Here is an 18,423-nt window from a genome sequence, read left to right on the forward strand (position 1 = left end):
CTTGTTGGGGTGGAGCAGCAGGGACCAGAGGGGGAGAGTCCCTAATTAACTCTAGCTCCCCTCCCTAGAGCTTCCCTGAACCAGGGGCACCTTATCTTTTCAGCTCACCCAGATCTGCTGCTTCAGTGATTCTAGGGGCCTTTCTGGGGGTGAGGGGAGTCGTGACTGAGTGTGGTGGTGGAGCCGTTATTTTTAAGAGCTTGCTGCAGGAGGAGCTACACAAACAGATGGTGTGTGCTTTGCAGGGGGAGAGAGTGGGCCGGCCCAGGGCAGGGCAAGGCAGAGGGAGAGGGAGAGGTGTCAAGCCGGCCTGCCACCCATGGGACCCTGTTCCTTTACTCTATGCTCTTCTATGCCTACTGAGTTTCTCTAACAACCTTGCAGGGGGGGGCTTCTGAGATCACTGACATGGGAAGTTGTATGGGTTTAGAGGCCAGACTCCTGGTTGGAGACAGACCACTATTTTGAAATGTTTAACACCATCAGATTAGTGAATAGACCCTGAACCACATCAGTCTTATTTTCTTGCCTTCTATCCTCTTGTGAAATAAGGGGAACCCCTCAAGGCCAGCATAAAGCCGATCGAAGGGGGGTATTGAATAGGTACTGGCAGGCATATCTATCCGTAACTGTAACTATCTTGCACAAATGGCCACTAGGCTTCCAGAGTTGAGAGCTACCTTGGAACTCCCCAGAGCTCACAAGCCAACCCTGAATAGGTATCCCAGGCCCGTGGCATGTGGGCATGGCTGTCAGACCTGGCTGCCTTTAGAATCACCCAGAACCCTTTGAAAGGCCTCAGAACTGAGGCTGGGCTGGCCACACTGTCTCCCATTCCCACAGGCTGCAGACAAATCCAGAAGTCTCTCAGCCAGCTGAGCTGAGGGTATGGTGCTGCTCTGTGACACCATGATTCCGAGGTCTCTGTGGCTACACCTATCAATATTCAGGGGCCTCAAGGTTTTATCTGTAGAAAGTTGAGAACCCATATGGTGCCAGGAACCAAACCAGGGTCGGATACATGCAAAACATGTGCCTTAAGCCCTGAATTATCTCTCCATCCTTCCAAGCCCCCTTAGATATTTTAACGGCTCCCTTAATCTCAGGCCAATCCAGGGGTTTCTAATCACTTGGCCCAAAAACTCTGTTGATACTCTGCTATCTCACATCTGACCAGTTATCTGCAAACTTCTCCCAGTACTGCTATCATCACAAATAATAAATAAGTGAACATCAAAATTCATGTTTTCCAACTTTAAAGTTTTTAGGCATCAAACAAGGAACCCAGCAGACAATTAATTATTCTTCATCTCTGGGCTGGATTTGCCAATTTCTAGCCAATTCTTTGATCTCTGACTTCATTTACACCATCAGATGAGTCCTAAAGGGGCTAGTGTTGAGCCCATTTTGTAGATGAGAAAACTGAGGCCCAGTGAAGGTACAAAAAAAGCCAAGGATGGGCTGGAGCGATAGCATAGCCGTAAGGCCTTTGCCTTGCACATGGCCAACTGGGTTCGATCCTCAGCATCCCATATGGCCCCTTGAGCCCGCCAGAAATAATTTTTGAATATAGAACCAGGAACACCTGAGCACTGACAGTATGGCCCCCCAAAATAAAAAGAGCCAGAGGAGAGCTGAAAGCTGGTCTGGCTAGTGGTCTTTGGGCTCTGCTGACAAGGCTGGTGGGCCCTCCAGCTACTGGGATACATATTAATGGGACAGCAGCTATCCCTCGGATGCAGCTCTAAGATGCCTTCACCCAAAGCCTGGCCAGCAGGAGCTCTCTCTGGGCATGGTCACACTCCACCCCAGCCCCCGCCCCAGGTTCCACTCCCCGCCTTGGCAACTCAGTTCAGCTGACTGACATGCAAATTAGTTTAATTATTTCTTCTTCTAAAATAAATTATATTTTGCAGTAGCTGCAATATGTTGTGTCAGGCAAAATTACATTCAATATTTTTAAACTAATTGATGCAGCCTTGAGGAAGGCTGATTGACAGCCCCGAGCTGAACAGGCCTGCAGCCCGAGCTGCTTTTGAAATTAAAGCAGAGCATGTGTCAGCCTGCTGCTCCTTCTCGGCGCCGGCTCGCCCTGCATCCGGGGACATGGCGGTGAGGACTTGGGGGCCCGATAGCTCAAGGGGACATGACACCAGATCATGGGCAGATGACACTAGATCATGGGTAGGTGACTGGTCGGCTCTCACACTTTCTTTGGGCCTTGGGGTCCCAGATCTCTGAGCCATCCAGGGCTTGTACTGAGCCACGAGGAACTGAGACTTTCGGTTTTGACTGGTGATCCTGGCTGGATTGTCTCCTCCAGGCCAAGGATGTGGTGGAGCACGAGCCCCGCCTGTCCTCGGGTAAGTGCAGCGACAGATACTAATGACTCCAGACTGTGATCTGATTTGAGTGAAACAAGTTCAGGAGCCTTGAGATGGGAGGAGCTGGCGAGCTGTCCCCCTGGACTAAGTGACCTTTAGATTGAGATCCAACTGGGACATTATCAGCAGGGAGAGAGAAAGAGAGAGAGTAAAGGGCCCCAGGAGTGAGATCAGCCCCAGCAAAGCTTCTGGGGGTCAGAGGGAGGAGACTGAGAATGCCACTTAGACCCTCTCCTGGCACTCACTCCCCTGGTATTTGGGGCTAACAGGAGCTTGGAGAGCTGAGATGAGTGGGAACGGGTCGGGAGGGGAGGCAAGGCCTGGCCTGAGTTTGCATGAGGGGGTGCTACCCGGTCGGTCCTTTCTTTCACTGGGGAGACAGGGGCTGTATGACTGACCCTTGCTCTATAGAGGAGGAAATCAGCTCAGAGACTGCAGAAAATGTGCCCAAGTTCTCAGAGGTGACATCTCCAAAGGTGGTATTTCTTGGTGTTTTTTGGGGGAGTGGCACATCCAGCCGTACTCAGGGGTTACTCCTGGCTCTGAGCTCAGAAATCACTCCTGGCAAACTTGGGGGACCATATGGGAAACTGGGGATCAAACCGGGGTCTGTCTTAGCTCAGTTGCATGCAAGGTAAATGCCCTACCACTGTGCTATCACTCTAGCCCAGCACAGATGGTATTTCTAACCCTATATTGCCTTTCTTGCCATCTTTAGCAGCCAGCATCTTTTTTACCTTCTGGCCCCTAATAAACACCCTCATCTCTTCCAAAAAGCTTTTCTTGATTGCCCTCATGGCAGCACCCCCCCCCCCCCCATGAGATTGTTCTTCCTGGTGTTGTTCCTCATTCTCTTTTCCTTCAGCACTGATCCCAGCTGGCTCCTGTCCCTCCTTCCCATCTCTGCCATGGTATCCTCTAAGAGGACCTCTCCTGGTGATCATCTTTAATTTGCTCCTCAACATCCTTATCACACACTCCTCCCCCACCCTTACCCCTACATCTACACTGTGTTCACCTCTTGCACCCCTTGAGTCCCCCCGTTGGAAGGCGCCAGATCTCCTTCTCTGATTCACTGAGGCAGCCTCAGCCTGAGACAGACACAGGACACACAGCAGGTGCTTAGAAATTTCCCCAGTGAACGATTCCACTATCTGGGTACCCCTAACCAAGCTGGGATGTTAGCGGGAGGTTCTTTCTTGTAGGCACTTTTCTGTGGAGCTGCCCCCTCTGGGGACCCTGCCACCATGTGGAGGAATACTGGCTGTGGCTCTTGCCTTTGCTCTCATGCTTTCTGGAGCAAGATTTCCTCACCACTAAAGCAAATGGAGGTGGACTCTGAAGTTCTCCTTGGCTGTTGCAGAGGAAGAGAGAGGACTTTTGGAATGCGTATAGAGAGAGGAAAGGGGGTGCTGGAATGTGTCTGCTATAGGGTGGGGAGCAGGGCTGAGTCATCTTCTCCACAGTGCTCCCAACCCCCTTGCTATTTCCTGGTGAATGAATCTGCATCCGAAAGCCAGGCTCTGATTAGCACAGGCCAGCTGGGCAGGGAGATCTATCAGCCCAATTACTAGATGGCCAAGACAGGTAGGGCAGGATGGTGATGGGGCTGTGCAGGTAGGGGTGCTCTTGGGAGAAGTAGGTAGGCTGCAGGGGGTGTTCTCCCTGCCCTGGCCCTCCTCACCTCCAGCAGAGATGACCAAGCTTGTGGTTTCTTCAGGGACACTAGTCCACTCTGCTGAAGGTTTAAACCTGGATCCCTTCAAAAGGAAGTAGAGGGCTTGGGCTGGGGAGAGTTTCACTCGTAGGACCCATCTGGTCCTTGTGTCTGGGCTTGGATGTGCCCAGAATCTCTGTGCATATCAGGAAGTCTCTGCCCCTGCTGTTGTTGGGTGCTTGGTTGTTGGGTGCTTGGCTGGCCCTGGGTGTTTGGAACTGACCAGTCCTGCAGGAGCCCTAGTCTGACATGCTTGTTCTGGCAATGGGAGCCCCTTTCCACACCCAGATGTGTGGCCTCCCTGTACTTCATCATCCTGGTCCCAATGCTACCCTGGCAGACACCTAGCAGGCATGTGTGCCCACCTGCTCTTGGCCAGTCCACTCCCCTGTGAGGACAGAATGCTTGGGAATGCATGGCTGACTGTGCCCCTGTTTTGCACCACAGCCCTAATGCGCATTTGTGCTATCACAAATGGCTCATGTGCATCAGCACTAAAGGGGCCTGAGCACCAGCACTAAGGACTGTGAAAACTCAGGATTTATGTGTGCAAGCACCATGACTGAGGTGTTGGGCCCACCCCAAGTCCTGCAGGTGAGCAGAGCCACTTAGTGTGGGTGACAATGTAACTGCCACAGCCACAGAGGGAAGGCCAGGAGGAAGAAGAAAATGCAGGCTGAGGACCAGAGTGATAACACAGCTGTTAGGATGGCTTCCTTGCATGTAGCCAATCTAGGTTTGATTCCCTGCACCCTCTATGGTCCCTGCACTGGAATTAGGAGTAAGCCCTGAGTTTACTCAGGTGTGGTTAAAAAAAAAAAACCAAAAATATAAACAGAAAGTGTGGGTGTGGGCACACCCACACGTGGGGTGGGGAGTGTCACCCTAAGCTCTTAGGGCTATGGAGCTCACTCTCTCCCTACTCCTCCTCCAGTCTCCTCAGCCTAGCCCTGGAAGGTGCACAGGAAACAGAACTTGGTTGAGCTCCTCTTTCTGGGGTGCACTGTCCTCGAATAGGTGGATGTGCGCAGGAGGCCCCTGTCTGATACTCTTCTTGCTCTGCTGCAAGATCCCACCCTGTGTCAAGTGCTGGCTCTGCAGGGTCTGATCTCCAAGGCCTGTGGGCTGGATGCTCAGAAGCGGCTCAAGCCAATGGTGTGGCAAGGGGGTACCTTTTCAGGCATGAAAACATTTGCTCAATATCACTGGCTATTCATCCATGCCATGACCATCCTCTCCTTGCTGAGCCAAAGACTAAAATCAGATAATCCAGGCTGCCACCCTGTTGCTGCTTCTCCAATTGGGCACCCGCCCCTCCTGGAGACTAGCCCTGCCATTACGTGCAGAGAAGCACACCCTGAGTCAATGGTCACCAAAATGCACATGGAATTCGGGAAGCCTGTTCTTGGGAGTGCCAGGATAAGAGTAGGGTGAAGTCTGCTTGGGGTGATTCAGCCCAGCTGGTTAACTCTTTGCTCACCACCACAGTAGCTCAGTCACCAGCTCAGGGCCTGAAGACACTGGAGGAAGGGGCCCAGCCCCGGGGTACCCCTTCCCCAATACTGCCGTTCCAATCCCCCTATCCCTTACAGTTCCTACCCCCACCCTGGTCTTTAAAGATGGTCCCTTTACAACTGCCCTTTCCACCATGGGATTCAGACACAAATTGTACTTTAAATTCAATATTGGTCATTAATATTTCATGATTACAAAACGTTAAAGATAATGTCAGTGGTGGGAGCATGGGCACGGGCAGAATGGATGAGTCAGAAGTTCTAGAGCAGGGAGCCGGCATACTAAGTGGCTGGGGAGTCTTGGAGGTAATGGGGGCTGACAGGCTGCTCCCGGCCAGGGGCTCCGTGCTCCAAGGGTGCTGTGCTCTGCCACTGTGCATAAGTATCTTCCCTCTGATTCTTGTCACCTCACATTTGCCACCCCCGGGGGCGGGGTAGGGCTATTGGACCCTATCTCTGAGAAAGCCCCCCACCCCGGAGTTTCCCTGGAGGCCTGGCTTCGGGTCCCATTGGTATTGTTGGGGGTTGTCTGAGCAGGCTATGGGTGCGTAGTTTGGTTCTGAATTTACCTGCACTTGCTCTAGGATCTTGGGACCATCATGGTTCTCCTCATTTGTAAAGAGGAGAGTTCTCACTCTGTCCTCAGCACACTCAGATGTGGAGATGGGGCAGTGGACTGTTTTGGGGCCCCCTGGTTTCCTGTGTAGCCAGGTAGAGTTGGAGGGTGTCAGGTGTGTTAGGGTGACAGAGACTGGGGCTCGATGCACTAAGCCTCTATTTCTTCCTCTAATCCTGGGAGAGGGGAAGAATTGACATGTCTTAGGGGGCGGTAATGCCCGGCAGAGAAGAAGCTGAAGTCTGCTGCAGTGTCAAGACTAACAGGTATTAACCGAGACTTACTCAGAATTATGCCAGGTTTTCCCAGGTACTATTTCAAGGAGCCCCACAAGTCCATAGATTACTATGGGCGGAGGCAGGAGGGGTCCCTGTACTGTAAGCCATTGATCTCTAGTCCAGCTCCACCAAGCATCCAGCCTTTCAGACACTTGTCTCCTCCCCACCAGTAGGTGGGGGGATCTGTAGGTGATAAGGGGTGGAGTTCAGAGAGCTGAGGGTGCAGAAAAGGGTGAGTGTCTGAGCCCTCTGAGCTGCGATGTCCCCATCCAATGGGTGCGGAGCTGCTCCCAGTCATGCTGCAGCATGGTTATGATTCAGTGAACGTGAGAGACACTCCTGAACATTCTCTCTCCTCTTCCCGATGCTGTATGCTGCTCTACAACCCACTGCGTGGAGACACCATGCCTAAGCAGAAAGGGGACTTACTTGCTAGTGGTGGGTTGCAGGTGGTGTGGACAGCAGAAGAGGGGATAGGATGCAGGGTGGAGGGGAGGGGAGATGGCTGTGCCCTGCAGCCAGGCGGGTCCCCGGGCTGCACAGAGAGCAAGTTCCGGGAGGTAAGGAGGGGGAGCACTCTTCCCTCGAGTCCAGCCGCCACTTCCTCTCCAGCCACCTTTGTTATCTCCCTTTCATGCAGTGGAGGAGTGGATTCAAAGGCTTGGGAGCAGCAGGCACTGCGGTTCGAGCCAGCTTTGTATTTTCTTTTAAAGCGAAGTTGAAAGTGAGGAAGGGAACTTCAGCCCGGGGACTTCCTTGGCCAGACAGAACAGGCCAGGGGTGGTGGTGGTGGGGCTGCAAAGTGGGAGGGAGCCAGCAGGGGAGAGGAGGGTTGCTGGAGGGCTGAGGGCAAGGGGCGCAGGGCCAGGTGTGCAGAGGTGAGGGGAGTGTGGCTGCCTGAGGCACAGGGATTCAGAAGACCCCTGCTGTCCATACTACTTCCTTTGGTGGCTCTTAGAGGGGCCAGGCAGGAGGGGCGGGGCAGACTAGGAAGAGTACAGGTCTCAGGTTGGCACTAGAAGTGTCTAGAAGGCCTGGGCTGAGTGGAGCTAAGAGCTGTCTCTCCCCTCTCCCCGGGCTCCGGGAATCTGTACTTAGTCCTCATCTCTGTGGCCTTACTCGTTTGGATGCTCTCTCAGCTCATGCTCACAAGCTGTACCTGTTTGTGCACAGATGCACACACAAATGTACAAACACATGCATGTGCCTGCATAGCACACAGACACACACAACACACATGCAAATACCACCTACCTACAGCTCATTTGCACCACAATCTTGCATACCTGCCCGTCACACAACTGCACACATGGACCACACACATATCCCATGACCTGCACACCAGCATGCACCCCACATATGTACACTCCCTGCACATGCACTGCACATACCATATTACACAGAGAAACATGAATGCACACACCTGCATACATGTTCACACCACACACATTCCCGCATACACATCCTCCACAAAATCATGAACAAGCACCACACATCTGCACAATGCACACACATTTATGCACATACCACATGCACACACATGTACATAACCTAACCACATAGATCACGTCATAACGTATACATACCACACAGCTGTACATGCATGTATGGTATCCCAGAAACTCGCGTCAAGTCCCTTCGAGTCAACCCTTTCTCTCAGAGGTATGCCATCATGAACAGGCCCTATTGCATGCAGCCTGGGGACGGGGCACGTCTTATCCATGCATTTAGCTTCTAGCAGAGACCCCACCTCCCCGTAACCCCTGTACTGTTCTCAGGGCAGCAGCCCAGAAGCAGTCCCTCCTCTATCTCGTCTCTGCCCACCCAGACTTCCACCTCTTTAGGAATGAATTCCCAATTCCCAATTCCCTGGTGGCCCCAACCCCCTCCAGAGCACACTGTTCCCTTTGCTGGCTCCATGACACTGCTCTGGTTGCAATATCACTCGAGAGGCCTTCCCTTAAATGTAGGTCTCGATTACCAGATCTCCCGTGCGTGTGTGTGCGCGCGTACACACACACACACACACACACACACACACACACACACACACACACACCCCTCTCTCCTTGTTTGCTAACGGCCTTTGCCCTCCGGAGGGCAAAGGGGCACTTCAGTGCCTGAAATCCAGGTTTGATTGTATAATAGCTGCTCAATAAATGCACAGGGAGATTTTCTTTCCTGGCCATCAGACTTCAATAGTTCGAATTTGCCTGATTGGAACTCCTTGCCCCACCGCTACCTGTCGCCCTGCACCTGAGAGCATGGGCCCCGCCTTCTGTTCTGCAACCCCCCAAACCCACCTGCCTCCATGGCCAGCACCGTGATGTTGTGCCAGCCAGCCGTCTCACGGTCCAGCCCCTTGCCCGTCACGATGGCGCCCGTGTCTGCGTCGATATCAAAGACCTGGTCCACATCGGAGTCACGGTCAATGGCGTACCTGCGGGAGGCAGGAGACGGCTGATTGCTGGTGTCCCAATGGGGACAGGTGGAGCCTCTGTGCGCATGCTCCCTTCCCCAAAGAGCACCACCTATATGGGCGACGCGAGGAACACAGAGGCCCTTTCTAAGGGCCTGGAGCCAGGAGGAAGCTGGATTTGCTCCTTAGTTTCGTGGGTACCAACTGGCAACCATGGGCAACTCTCAATCTTATGGAGACTCAGTTTCCTCAGTAAGACCACGGGGGTGCTGACACTTGCACCCACAGTGTCCTGAAGTCTGCAGGTAGGGAGAGGGGTTGGCCCCGTGTGGAGCCCCAGGCCCTGTGAAGCACAGGCCTTGCTAGAAATCTGCCTGGGGTGGGGGGTGGCCGCCAGCCCCTCCGCTCCTGCCCAGCCTCTCCACTCCTGCACAGCACGCAGGAGCTAATCTTCCGTTTTTCAGTTGCCTCCTGAAAAAGCCCTTTGTTCCGCCTTCTTCCCAAGCCTTTGTGCGGCCGCTTCAGCCCTGAAAGGCCCGTGTCCAACACATGTCTCGGGCGGCTGCGGCCCAGAGAGGCCCCGCCAGGTCTAGCTGCTGCTGATAACGCGGGTGGGGGGTTCTTGCAGGCTGCGGAGCCCTCAGAGCCTCGAATGCCATGCATTGTGCATTGGAGACAAAGGAGCTGGAAGAAATGGTCGTGGCAGAGCAGAAGAGGCGTCTGTGCCCCACCTCCCAGAGTTGGAAACTGAGGCTTGGGACACCAAGAACGTCCCTCTGTAGGGGCAAAGCCCAGGGTGCCCTTTGAGCAGGGGTGTGGCTGTCTTCCCAAACCTCAATGTCCTTCCTCATCTATAGAATGGAGCCACGCTGTGTGACCAGGCCAGGTCACGGGCTTGTCTACATGCATTCCTCCTTTGCACGGTGTGGGCTGGAGGGGAGTCTCAGCAATCTGGGTTTTTCTTTTCATATGTACTGAGGGGACTTGAGGGCAGCTGGTACCAGCCTATGAAGGACAGCGCTGATGGTTGGGCATTCTTGTTGTTTCTGAAGTCCCATTGAGTGCCCTTTCCTGTCCCTAAACTGCTAAGTCCACACCTCCTCCTCGAAACCCCCACCTCTATCCCACTGGGGTCCTCCTAGTATGAGCAAAGGTGCCTGGTTAGCTTCTGAACCAAGTTGAGTAGTCCTCAGCCTCTCACATGGGGCCACTGCCTGCTCCCACCTTCCCTCCAAGTGCTCCTGGTGCTTCCACCTTGGTTGGGCACCCCCCCTGGTAACAATGAGACAAGCAGCACAGAGGAAGTCCCTGTTGGGTGTCTGTCAGGCTGATAAAATCTCCCCACCCACCTTTGTTGGACAAGATCCTGAGGCTCAGAGCAGAAACTCCCTGAGCATGGGCCACCAAGTAAGATTGTAATTTGCAGCCTGCACAAACTGGATGAAAGTGGATCATGTGATGGTGGTGGTGATGGTGGTGGTGGTGGTGGTGGTGGTAGGGCACCCATCCCTCTGTTTGCCAAACTGGGAATCTCTTCTCAGAGAAAGATCTTTTCTTCTCTGGACCAAAGCTGTCTTGTTACTAGTGCTGATGATCTGCCTGGAGCTCTTTCAAGCTCATGAGCATTCAGAATAACCAGAATAGCAAGGCAGGGATCCAGGATCCTTTGCTTCCAGTGGGACCATCAGATATTTGGGTGCAAAGGAGAGGGGACCAGATTTGGAGTGCTGACTTAGGTGGAAAGAGCATCCTGCCATTTTTGGAAGGGGCCACACCCAGCAATGCTCAGAGGTTAGTCCTGGCAGTGTTCTTAGAACCACATGGGATGCCGGGGATCGAACTTCAGCCAGCTGCATGCAAGACAAATGCCCTCAAAATTATATTATTGCTCCAAACCTGTTTTTACAGGTAGGAGGATAGAGTCTGGAAAGGATATAGAAGCCTCACAGGGGCTCAGGCGGGCATGAAGCTGGGCTGGCTGGTGGGCGCATGCCAACCAACCACCTCCCTCCCTCCCTCCTCCCTCCTCTCCTCTCCTCCCTCCTCCTGGAGTTTTGCTTTTGTTCCCTTCAGGAGGTGGGGGGGGCTGGAATCTAAGTGGAGGCAGCTGTTCCCAAGGCCGTGGAAGGGGGAGGCTGCCATTAGCCAGCTAAAGACTGGGGTGCAGGGCACTGTGGCTGACTGGGTCCAGGTGGCTTTGTTCCAGTTAGTGAGTGGGATAGAGGGATGGGAGGGGTACAGCTTGTGACAGGAGTGTGGCCTGACAAACACGGACCCAGGGAGATGGGGAGACCTCACAGTAAGAACCTGAGTTGTGTGTTTGTTCTGTGTGGTGGGTGGGAAGTGTGTCTAAGACTTGAAAATGTGCATGGTGTGTATGTGTGTGTGTGTGTGTGTGTGTGTGTGTGTGTGTGTGTGTGTGTGACTGACTGACTGACTGAGACAGAGACAGAGAGAATGCATTGCATACAGAAAGTAAAGGTATGAGTGACGGCCAGATCTTGGGTCCAGATCCAAATTCACACTGTCCCTGCCATTTACACTGCCCCCCGCCCCACCTGCAAGTAGCTCCATCTTTGAGCTTTAATTTGCAGCAAAATGGAGACCATAATCTACCTTGCTAGCTGTTGGGAGGATTAAATGTCTAGCTGGGGGATAAGGTGCTTAGCCGAATTCTAGGAAAATTAGTCCAGGAGGAAGAAGTCTTTCTATTCTCATTATTATTCAGAAATGTCTGGCAAGGGGTCCACAGGAGTCCCCCAACCCAGGATACAGTCTATTTGCCAACCCAGGGATGGGGTGGGGTCTCAGGAGCCCTGGCTCAGACTGGGCCCTATCAGGGGTATGAAAAGCAGTCTTGGAGCTGAAGTTTGGCTCCAATTTCACATTGTTTCTCACTGACTGGGACTGCAGCACTTGGAGATAGAGATGTGTTAACTTTGTGTGTGTGTGTGTGTGTGTGTGTGTGTGTGTGTGTGTGTGTGTGTGTGTGTGTGTAAGAGAGGTGCCCATCTACCTAGGTTTGAAACCTTGCTATGTGACCTTAGGCAAGTCACTTAATCTCTGTTCCCCAAATCTTAAAAAAAAAGGGGAAAAACAAGAATAGCAACAATCATAATACTATGTCCCACCTCATAGGATGCTTGTACAACTGGGGAGGTGATTGATTAGTAATCCCAGAACAGTATGGGGACCTACCTCTTGGCTTCTGGATTATCTGCCAGGTAGGATGGTACCTGCCTAGTGATAGGGCTTCACATGCAGGAGAGCCCAAGACCTGGCTTCACCCCCATTTTGCAGATGAGGAAACTGAGACTCATAGAAACCAGGCATCTGGTCCTGGTCAAAGGGCCTGTGAGTGGCCTTTAGATCATGTCTGCCTACAGCCCTGGGTCTCAGCATGATTATAAGAGTAGCTGGGTTATTGGCACCTTCACACACCCCTCCAAATGCCCTTCTTGCCAAGGCTGGGGAGGAGGAGCAGGAAGTAGGAGGCTTCTCTTCCATAAATCTGTGCCTCTACGGCTCACGCGGGCACGATAAAGCCAGCAGGCTGTGGAATCCCTCGGTGCCGACTCAGGGACATACGCTAGCAGCTGAAGGATGACAGTTAACGGGGAGCTCTCCTCAGAGGCTGCCACCATGGGGTCCCTCTCTGTTCATCCGCCCTGTTGATTTTTTCCACTCCCCGAGTGCTAAGGCTCAGGCCTAAAGTGGAAAGGGGTGTGGGGTGTGGGTAGCAGCAGCTATTGAAGAAAGGCAGAAATAGGGCTGGAGCCCCTGAGAAAAATGCCAGCACCTATTTCCTGCTCTGGGACCAGCACCTATCCTTGGCTCCTGAACCCTAGGAGCACAGAGCATAGAACCTTTTGCACCGCTGCCCCTTAGTACCTAGTTTTGGACAAATGAAGAGGCAAGTGTTATCCTGATGGCCATTTTCTAAATTGGAAAAACTGAAGTTTGACCTGACTACAGAGGGTCTCTCTGAATTCTCCTTCCCACAGTCCCAGCAGCTGGGGATCATTCTTGCCCCACCAGTGGACAGGCCAGGTTCTCACAGATTGTTCCTAGGGTCCCTCTGTGCTGTCCTCAACCCCAGCCCCGATGCTAGTCTCTGGGCTGTGGAACAAAATCTGCTGACCCCCTGACATTCTTGCCCTGCCACCTCTATGGCCTGTGCTTGCTCCTCAGTGGGACCTTCACCCTCTATGAGGGCCCTTTTGGGTGCTCTATCATGTGTTCCTGCATCCTTGAGCCTGTAACCCAGTCCAAGAACCCCGATGCTCACTATATCCTTTTGTGGACAGTGCTGACCACCCAATATTGAGAGCCCCTAAAGCCCCTTTCCTACCTTCTTCTATATCTCTGACCCTCGACTTCTTCCTCTATAGAACAAGTTTAGTACCTCTTCAGGGATGAATCCAACAAGATGAAGTCCCTTTCTACTCTCGTGGAAGGAAGGAAGGGCTTGGAAAGTTATGCTTCATCTGCCTCCCTGTCTTTCCATGGCACAGGGAAAACATCCTCTCCCCACTTCCTCTCGGGACCACTGCTGCCCCAGGATGTTTGCACTTGTTGCTGCCTCTCCTTGGAATGCTATTTTGGCACCATGGGTTGTTCTCTCCTCATTCTGGTTTCTGCTTATTTGTCAATTCCTGGGCCACATCATCTAAAGAAGCCCTCTGTATGTTTTCTTTTGTTGTTGTTATTGTTGTTCTTATTTTTTAACCTGGCAGTGCTCAGGACTTACTCCCAGCTCTGTGCTCAGAGGTTAGTCCTGCCAGAGGACCCTCTGTGATGCTGGGAATTGAAACAAGTTCATCCTCATCAATGCTCAACAATGCTCACCATCACCATTCTGTGACTGGTATCAACACTATTGACAACTAGTATCAGTAGGCAAATTTCATGAGGACAGGACCCTGTTTTCTCACCACTGTCACCCAGCACACCTCCACCTTCCAGGTGTGACAGGTGACAGCTGATAAACAGCTGCTGAGTTCAGGACCTGGGATGAAGTGAGGCTCTGGGCAGTGGGGGGAGCCCACCCAGGCTCAATCCCTCCCCAGTCTGTCCTTGACAACAGCATTGCTGGTCCAGACCTGGCTCTTCGAGTCAAGAGGAGGGTGGGAGGGTGGAAATGTTTGTGGTGTTAAATTGGACGTCTCAGCTCCTCACATCTGAGGAGCCCCAGGGAAGGGGCCAGTAAAGAGAGATGAAAGGAGGTGGGAAGCGGGTTTCAAAGTTGGCCCTTTCAGTGCAGATGAAAGCGAATGGAAAGAGCCCAAGGAGGAGGGGGGCTGTGCGGGTAGAGAAGGGTGCTGGAGAGGAGGGGGCAGAACTCAGTCCACCTGCTTCTCTCTCTCCACAGGAGCCTGGAAGCCGCCTGTTCCCTGGGCCTCAGTTTCTTGCCAAGGCCTGGGCCCCAGCCAGAGGCGAGGATGAATCCAGAGATACTGGGGAGCGGATGGGCAGTGGACAGAAAAAGGAGGGGTAGCCTGGCCTTCCAGGTTTCCAGGTGTCCCTCCTCAGGCCTGTCAGCCCATTTCAGCTGGTTGGCTCTCCTTAAGATCTTCATCCAGGCTGTCTCCAAAGGGTCAGTCCAGTAGCTCCTCCTATAGCTCCCAAAAGGCTGCCCTGTCTTGGGCACAGTTACAGGACTGACTTCTTGGTGTCTTCACCTCAACTTTCCTTGCCTCTGACCCCACTCACCCCTAACCTCACTGGACAGCAACTGGGTTGTTTCTACTATGACTTCTCCCCCTTCCTCTTTTCTCTACCCTTCCATCCTGGAGCACCTCCAATTCCTGCATCTCCAACCCTTGCAGGGACACCAAAATGGTAGCAAGCCCCCCCCCCCCACCCCAGCCGGCTTGTGATGCTCTGTCCTCTCTCTGGCGTCTCTGTCTCTGTCCTTGAGTCCCTCTGATCTGTTTTCTCTGATCCACCCCTCTCACGTCTGGTCTCTGAGTCTCTGCCTCTGTCTCTTTGTCTCTTTTGTCTCTACCTTCCCTGTACCTGCTCTGTGAGTGTCTGTAAGAGCATCTAGAGGGTCTAGTCATGATGTCATGCTCTGATTTACCCCTGGCTGATGAGTTGTGATTTGATGATTGATTGATTATAGACTATAGATTATAGGTTTTAGATAGAAGCCAGAGTAGGAGTCACTGCCAGGAAATAACTGAGGCCTCAATGCTTCTCAAGAGGGAGTAGGGATCTGGCCAGGGTGGGGTGCAGTGAGATGGGAGTTTTGAGTCACGGACACAGGGCTGGCTGCCCAGTAGAGGGCTGAGATGGATGGGGGCTGTGTCCTCTCCCTCCACATTCCCCCCAGCCTATCCCTTTTCCCTATATAGCCTTTCACATATCTTTCTCCCCTGCTCAGAGTCCAGCCTCCCCACTTCGCCGTCCCTCCCTCCTGCCCCCTCTGCCCAGTCTGAGTGCGTGGAGGGACGCGGAGGGGCGGTGGGTGTCGGGGCGCGGGCAGCAGGCGTGGCCCCTGGCGGGGGTCTCACCGGACAGGCCGGTTGGCGGCGTCGGGGTCCCGCGCCGTCACCACGCCGACCAGGGAGCCCACCTGCGCGTCCTCCTGCACCTCCAGGAGGCCAGAGGGCGGCCGGAACTCGGGGGGCTCATCCACGTCAGTCACGGCCACGCGCACGATCGCCTGGTCGCGGAAGGTGCCCAGGTCGGCGAAGCGGGGCTCCACGAACTTGTTGAGTGCCTCGAGGACCACGGTGTGCACGGGCTGGGACTCGAAGTCCAGGCGCTGCGGGTGAGAGGGCGGGTTAGGGGCTGGGACACAGATGCGGGACCCCCAGGTCATCACACTGATGTAGCAGGGGCACGTGGCAGGGGTGGAGAGCCCCTCTCAGGGGTAAACTGAGTCGGGGGGAGCTCAGGCCGGGACCATGCCAGCATGGGTGGGCATATCTGACCCTCACTTAATAATCTACTTATTTTATTTCTTGGTTTTGGAGCCACCCTCGGTGCTCAGGCGATCACTCCTGGCTGGGCCTCCAGGTGTGGGGACTGAAACCTGGGTCTACCATGTGAAGTACAAGTGCACTGCTCGCAGAAGGTCTCTGGCCTTTCTACTTAGTTCAGAAAATGTTCACGGCCCCTTTCTTCAGTCCCCAGTGAGTTTTTTTTTTTTTAATTGGTGGCAGGAAGGAACCCAGGGTCTCGCACATGGAGGCAATTATTTTTTTCTGATGCCTTGCTACAGGCACATGCACACTTAGGAAGTTGCCAAACACCTTATGTGTCCCAGGCCTTCCCAATGTCTCATCTTGTCTGATTTTATTTTATTTTATTTTGTATTTGGGGGTTGTTTCACACCTACTGACACTCAAGGATCACTCCTGGTTCTGTGCTCAGGAATCACTCCTGTCAGGGCTTGGAGGACCCTGTGGAGTGCTGGAGAATGAATCCTGATTTGTCAGATGTCAGACAAGTAAGTGCTTTGCTCCTGTCCTGTGTCTTTGGCTCTCGCCTGGCTTTGAACATCTATTAGACTAGGGGGTCATCTAATTTTTCCGCTTTAGGAAACTGATTCCCCAGTCCCACCCTGGTTCGGAGACATGCCCTGATGTCTCTTAGCAGTTGGTTCTTAGAGCCCTGAACCTCGCCAAACTCACACCCTTGCCTCTAGCTTAGGAAAGGAGAGGTTGGCTGGACCAGTTGTGTGTCTGTGGGCATCACTGAGCCTCTCTGGGCTTATCTGGGAAGCTCCAAGTCATGTTTCCTGACATGAGGAATCTGGTGGCCTTGGAGCTCTGGTGGGAGATGTGGTTACACCCACCTCATAAACCAAAGCTAACCAGATGATCCAGGGCTATTTGCAGGCTCTAGTCTCCCAATAAACACATGCCAAGAACTAGGAGAAATGGCTTCTGTGCCTGGGAAACTTGCTGATATAAGACCTACCTGTGCAGAAGGAACCCACCACCAGCAGCAACTGTCTTGAGCAGCAATAAGGACACTTTCCTTAGCCCCTCTTTCTTAGTATCAAAGGTTAAGTCTGACGTGGAACTCTGGAGCCATAGGCATGGGGAGCAGGGAACTCTCCACCTGAGCCTCCAGAGAGGCTCATTGTCACCAGTGAATAGGCAGGAAAGGCCTAGTGGGACAGATAGACAGTGGTGGACATCTGAACAGGAGACCAGGATAAGGTAGAGTGAGGAAAATTCAATGCAGCTATTCTCCGTAGGGCCTCCAAGACCCATCCAGGAAATGGCTCCACTTGCAGGAGGACAGATGGAGATGGGAAAACGGGAAACTATATCCTGTGATAGAGGGAGCAATTCTGGAGCCAGGGTGCCTGGGCCCAGAGCCCTGTTCAGATGATTAGATATGGCTGGAGAGTTTCTCATTGGTAAAAAGGGGGGCTGTGGCCCCTACAGGTTTGGTGGGTTAAATGAATTAACACATAAGAAAGCTGAAGGGCACTATGTGTCGTTGGATTCTTCTCCTGGGGGAAGAATCTCCAATCCCCAATGCCAGGAGGAGAGAGTCCTTAGGTACTGAAAGGATGCACAGAGGACCCACAGGTGGAGGTTGTTCTCCAGCCATAGAGGCAGAGCCAGGTAAATACGAGCTGATTTAGAGAGACAGGAGCTGACTGAAAAGAAGGAGAAAGGGAGGAGTGAGCTGCCCCTCTCAGGGCAGGAAAAGGCTTGGGGTACTACTTTACAGCCAGGATAGGGGACTCAGTTGCCCATGGAAGATGCAGTGGCCATAGAATCTCAAAATGTCAAGGTGTCTGGGCCCGGAGAGATAGCACAGCGGCGTTTGCCTTGCAAGCAGCCGATCCAGGACCAAAGGTGGTTGGTTCGAATCCCGGTGTCCCATATGGTCCCCTGTGCCTGCCAGGAGCTATTTCTGAGCAGACAGCCAGGAGTATCCCCTGAGCACCGCTGGGTGTGGCCCAAAAACCAAAAAAAAAAAAAAGAAAGAAAAGAAAAGAAAAGTCAAGGTGTCATTCCATTCTGGAAGACGAATTTTGCCTCTCAATTTTATCTCTACCCCCTTCCTCCTTGGAAGCAGAAGCTGAGTTTCTGGCTCCAGGTAGATGAAGGAAGGAAAATACTCAGGAGAAAAGAACAGATCCGAGTTCTAATCCAACTCAAGCCCTGCCTGATGGGAGCCAGGAGTGAGCCTGGGAATCTCTCCCTGCCTCTGTTCTCTCACAGCTAAAATGGCCATAATGTTAGTCCTCTAAAGAGGACAAAAATAGGACTAAAGGGAATGGCCTGATGTGGACCTGAGGGTAGCACATGATTGTGAAGGACAGGGAACTCTGCAACAGATAAGATAACTCCTCTTCAAATAAGGCAACTCTGCCTCAGATAGGATAACTTTACCTCAGATAAGGAAACTCTGCCTCAGTTAAGGCAACTCTGCAGCCTTGGAGAAGTGGCTGCACCTCTTTGTATCTTATCGCCTCATTTTCAAAATTAAAACATACTCATCAGTCATCATTATTTCTCCAGT

General features: G+C 52.9%; 1 protein-coding gene across 2 annotated transcripts in view; it reads right to left on the reverse strand.

Annotated features, from left to right (window-relative positions):
• The window catches only part of CDH22 (cadherin 22), a 74,594-nt gene that overhangs the window by 14,735 nt on the left and 41,436 nt on the right, over positions 1-18,423 (reverse strand). For both annotated transcript variants that reach the window (XM_049780511.1, XM_049780512.1), the window contains exons 6-7: positions 15,444-15,697; positions 8,813-8,949 (exon numbers count right to left, since the gene is read on the reverse strand). In XM_049780511.1, the coding sequence (XP_049636468.1) occupies positions 8,813-8,949; positions 15,444-15,697 (391 nt within the window). The remainder of the gene's footprint in view (positions 1-8,812; positions 8,950-15,443; positions 15,698-18,423) is intronic.

This window comes from Suncus etruscus, chromosome 9, assembly GCF_024139225.1.
Source record: "Suncus etruscus isolate mSunEtr1 chromosome 9, mSunEtr1.pri.cur, whole genome shotgun sequence".
In the NCBI taxonomy this organism is placed as follows: domain Eukaryota; kingdom Metazoa; phylum Chordata; class Mammalia; order Eulipotyphla; family Soricidae; genus Suncus; species Suncus etruscus.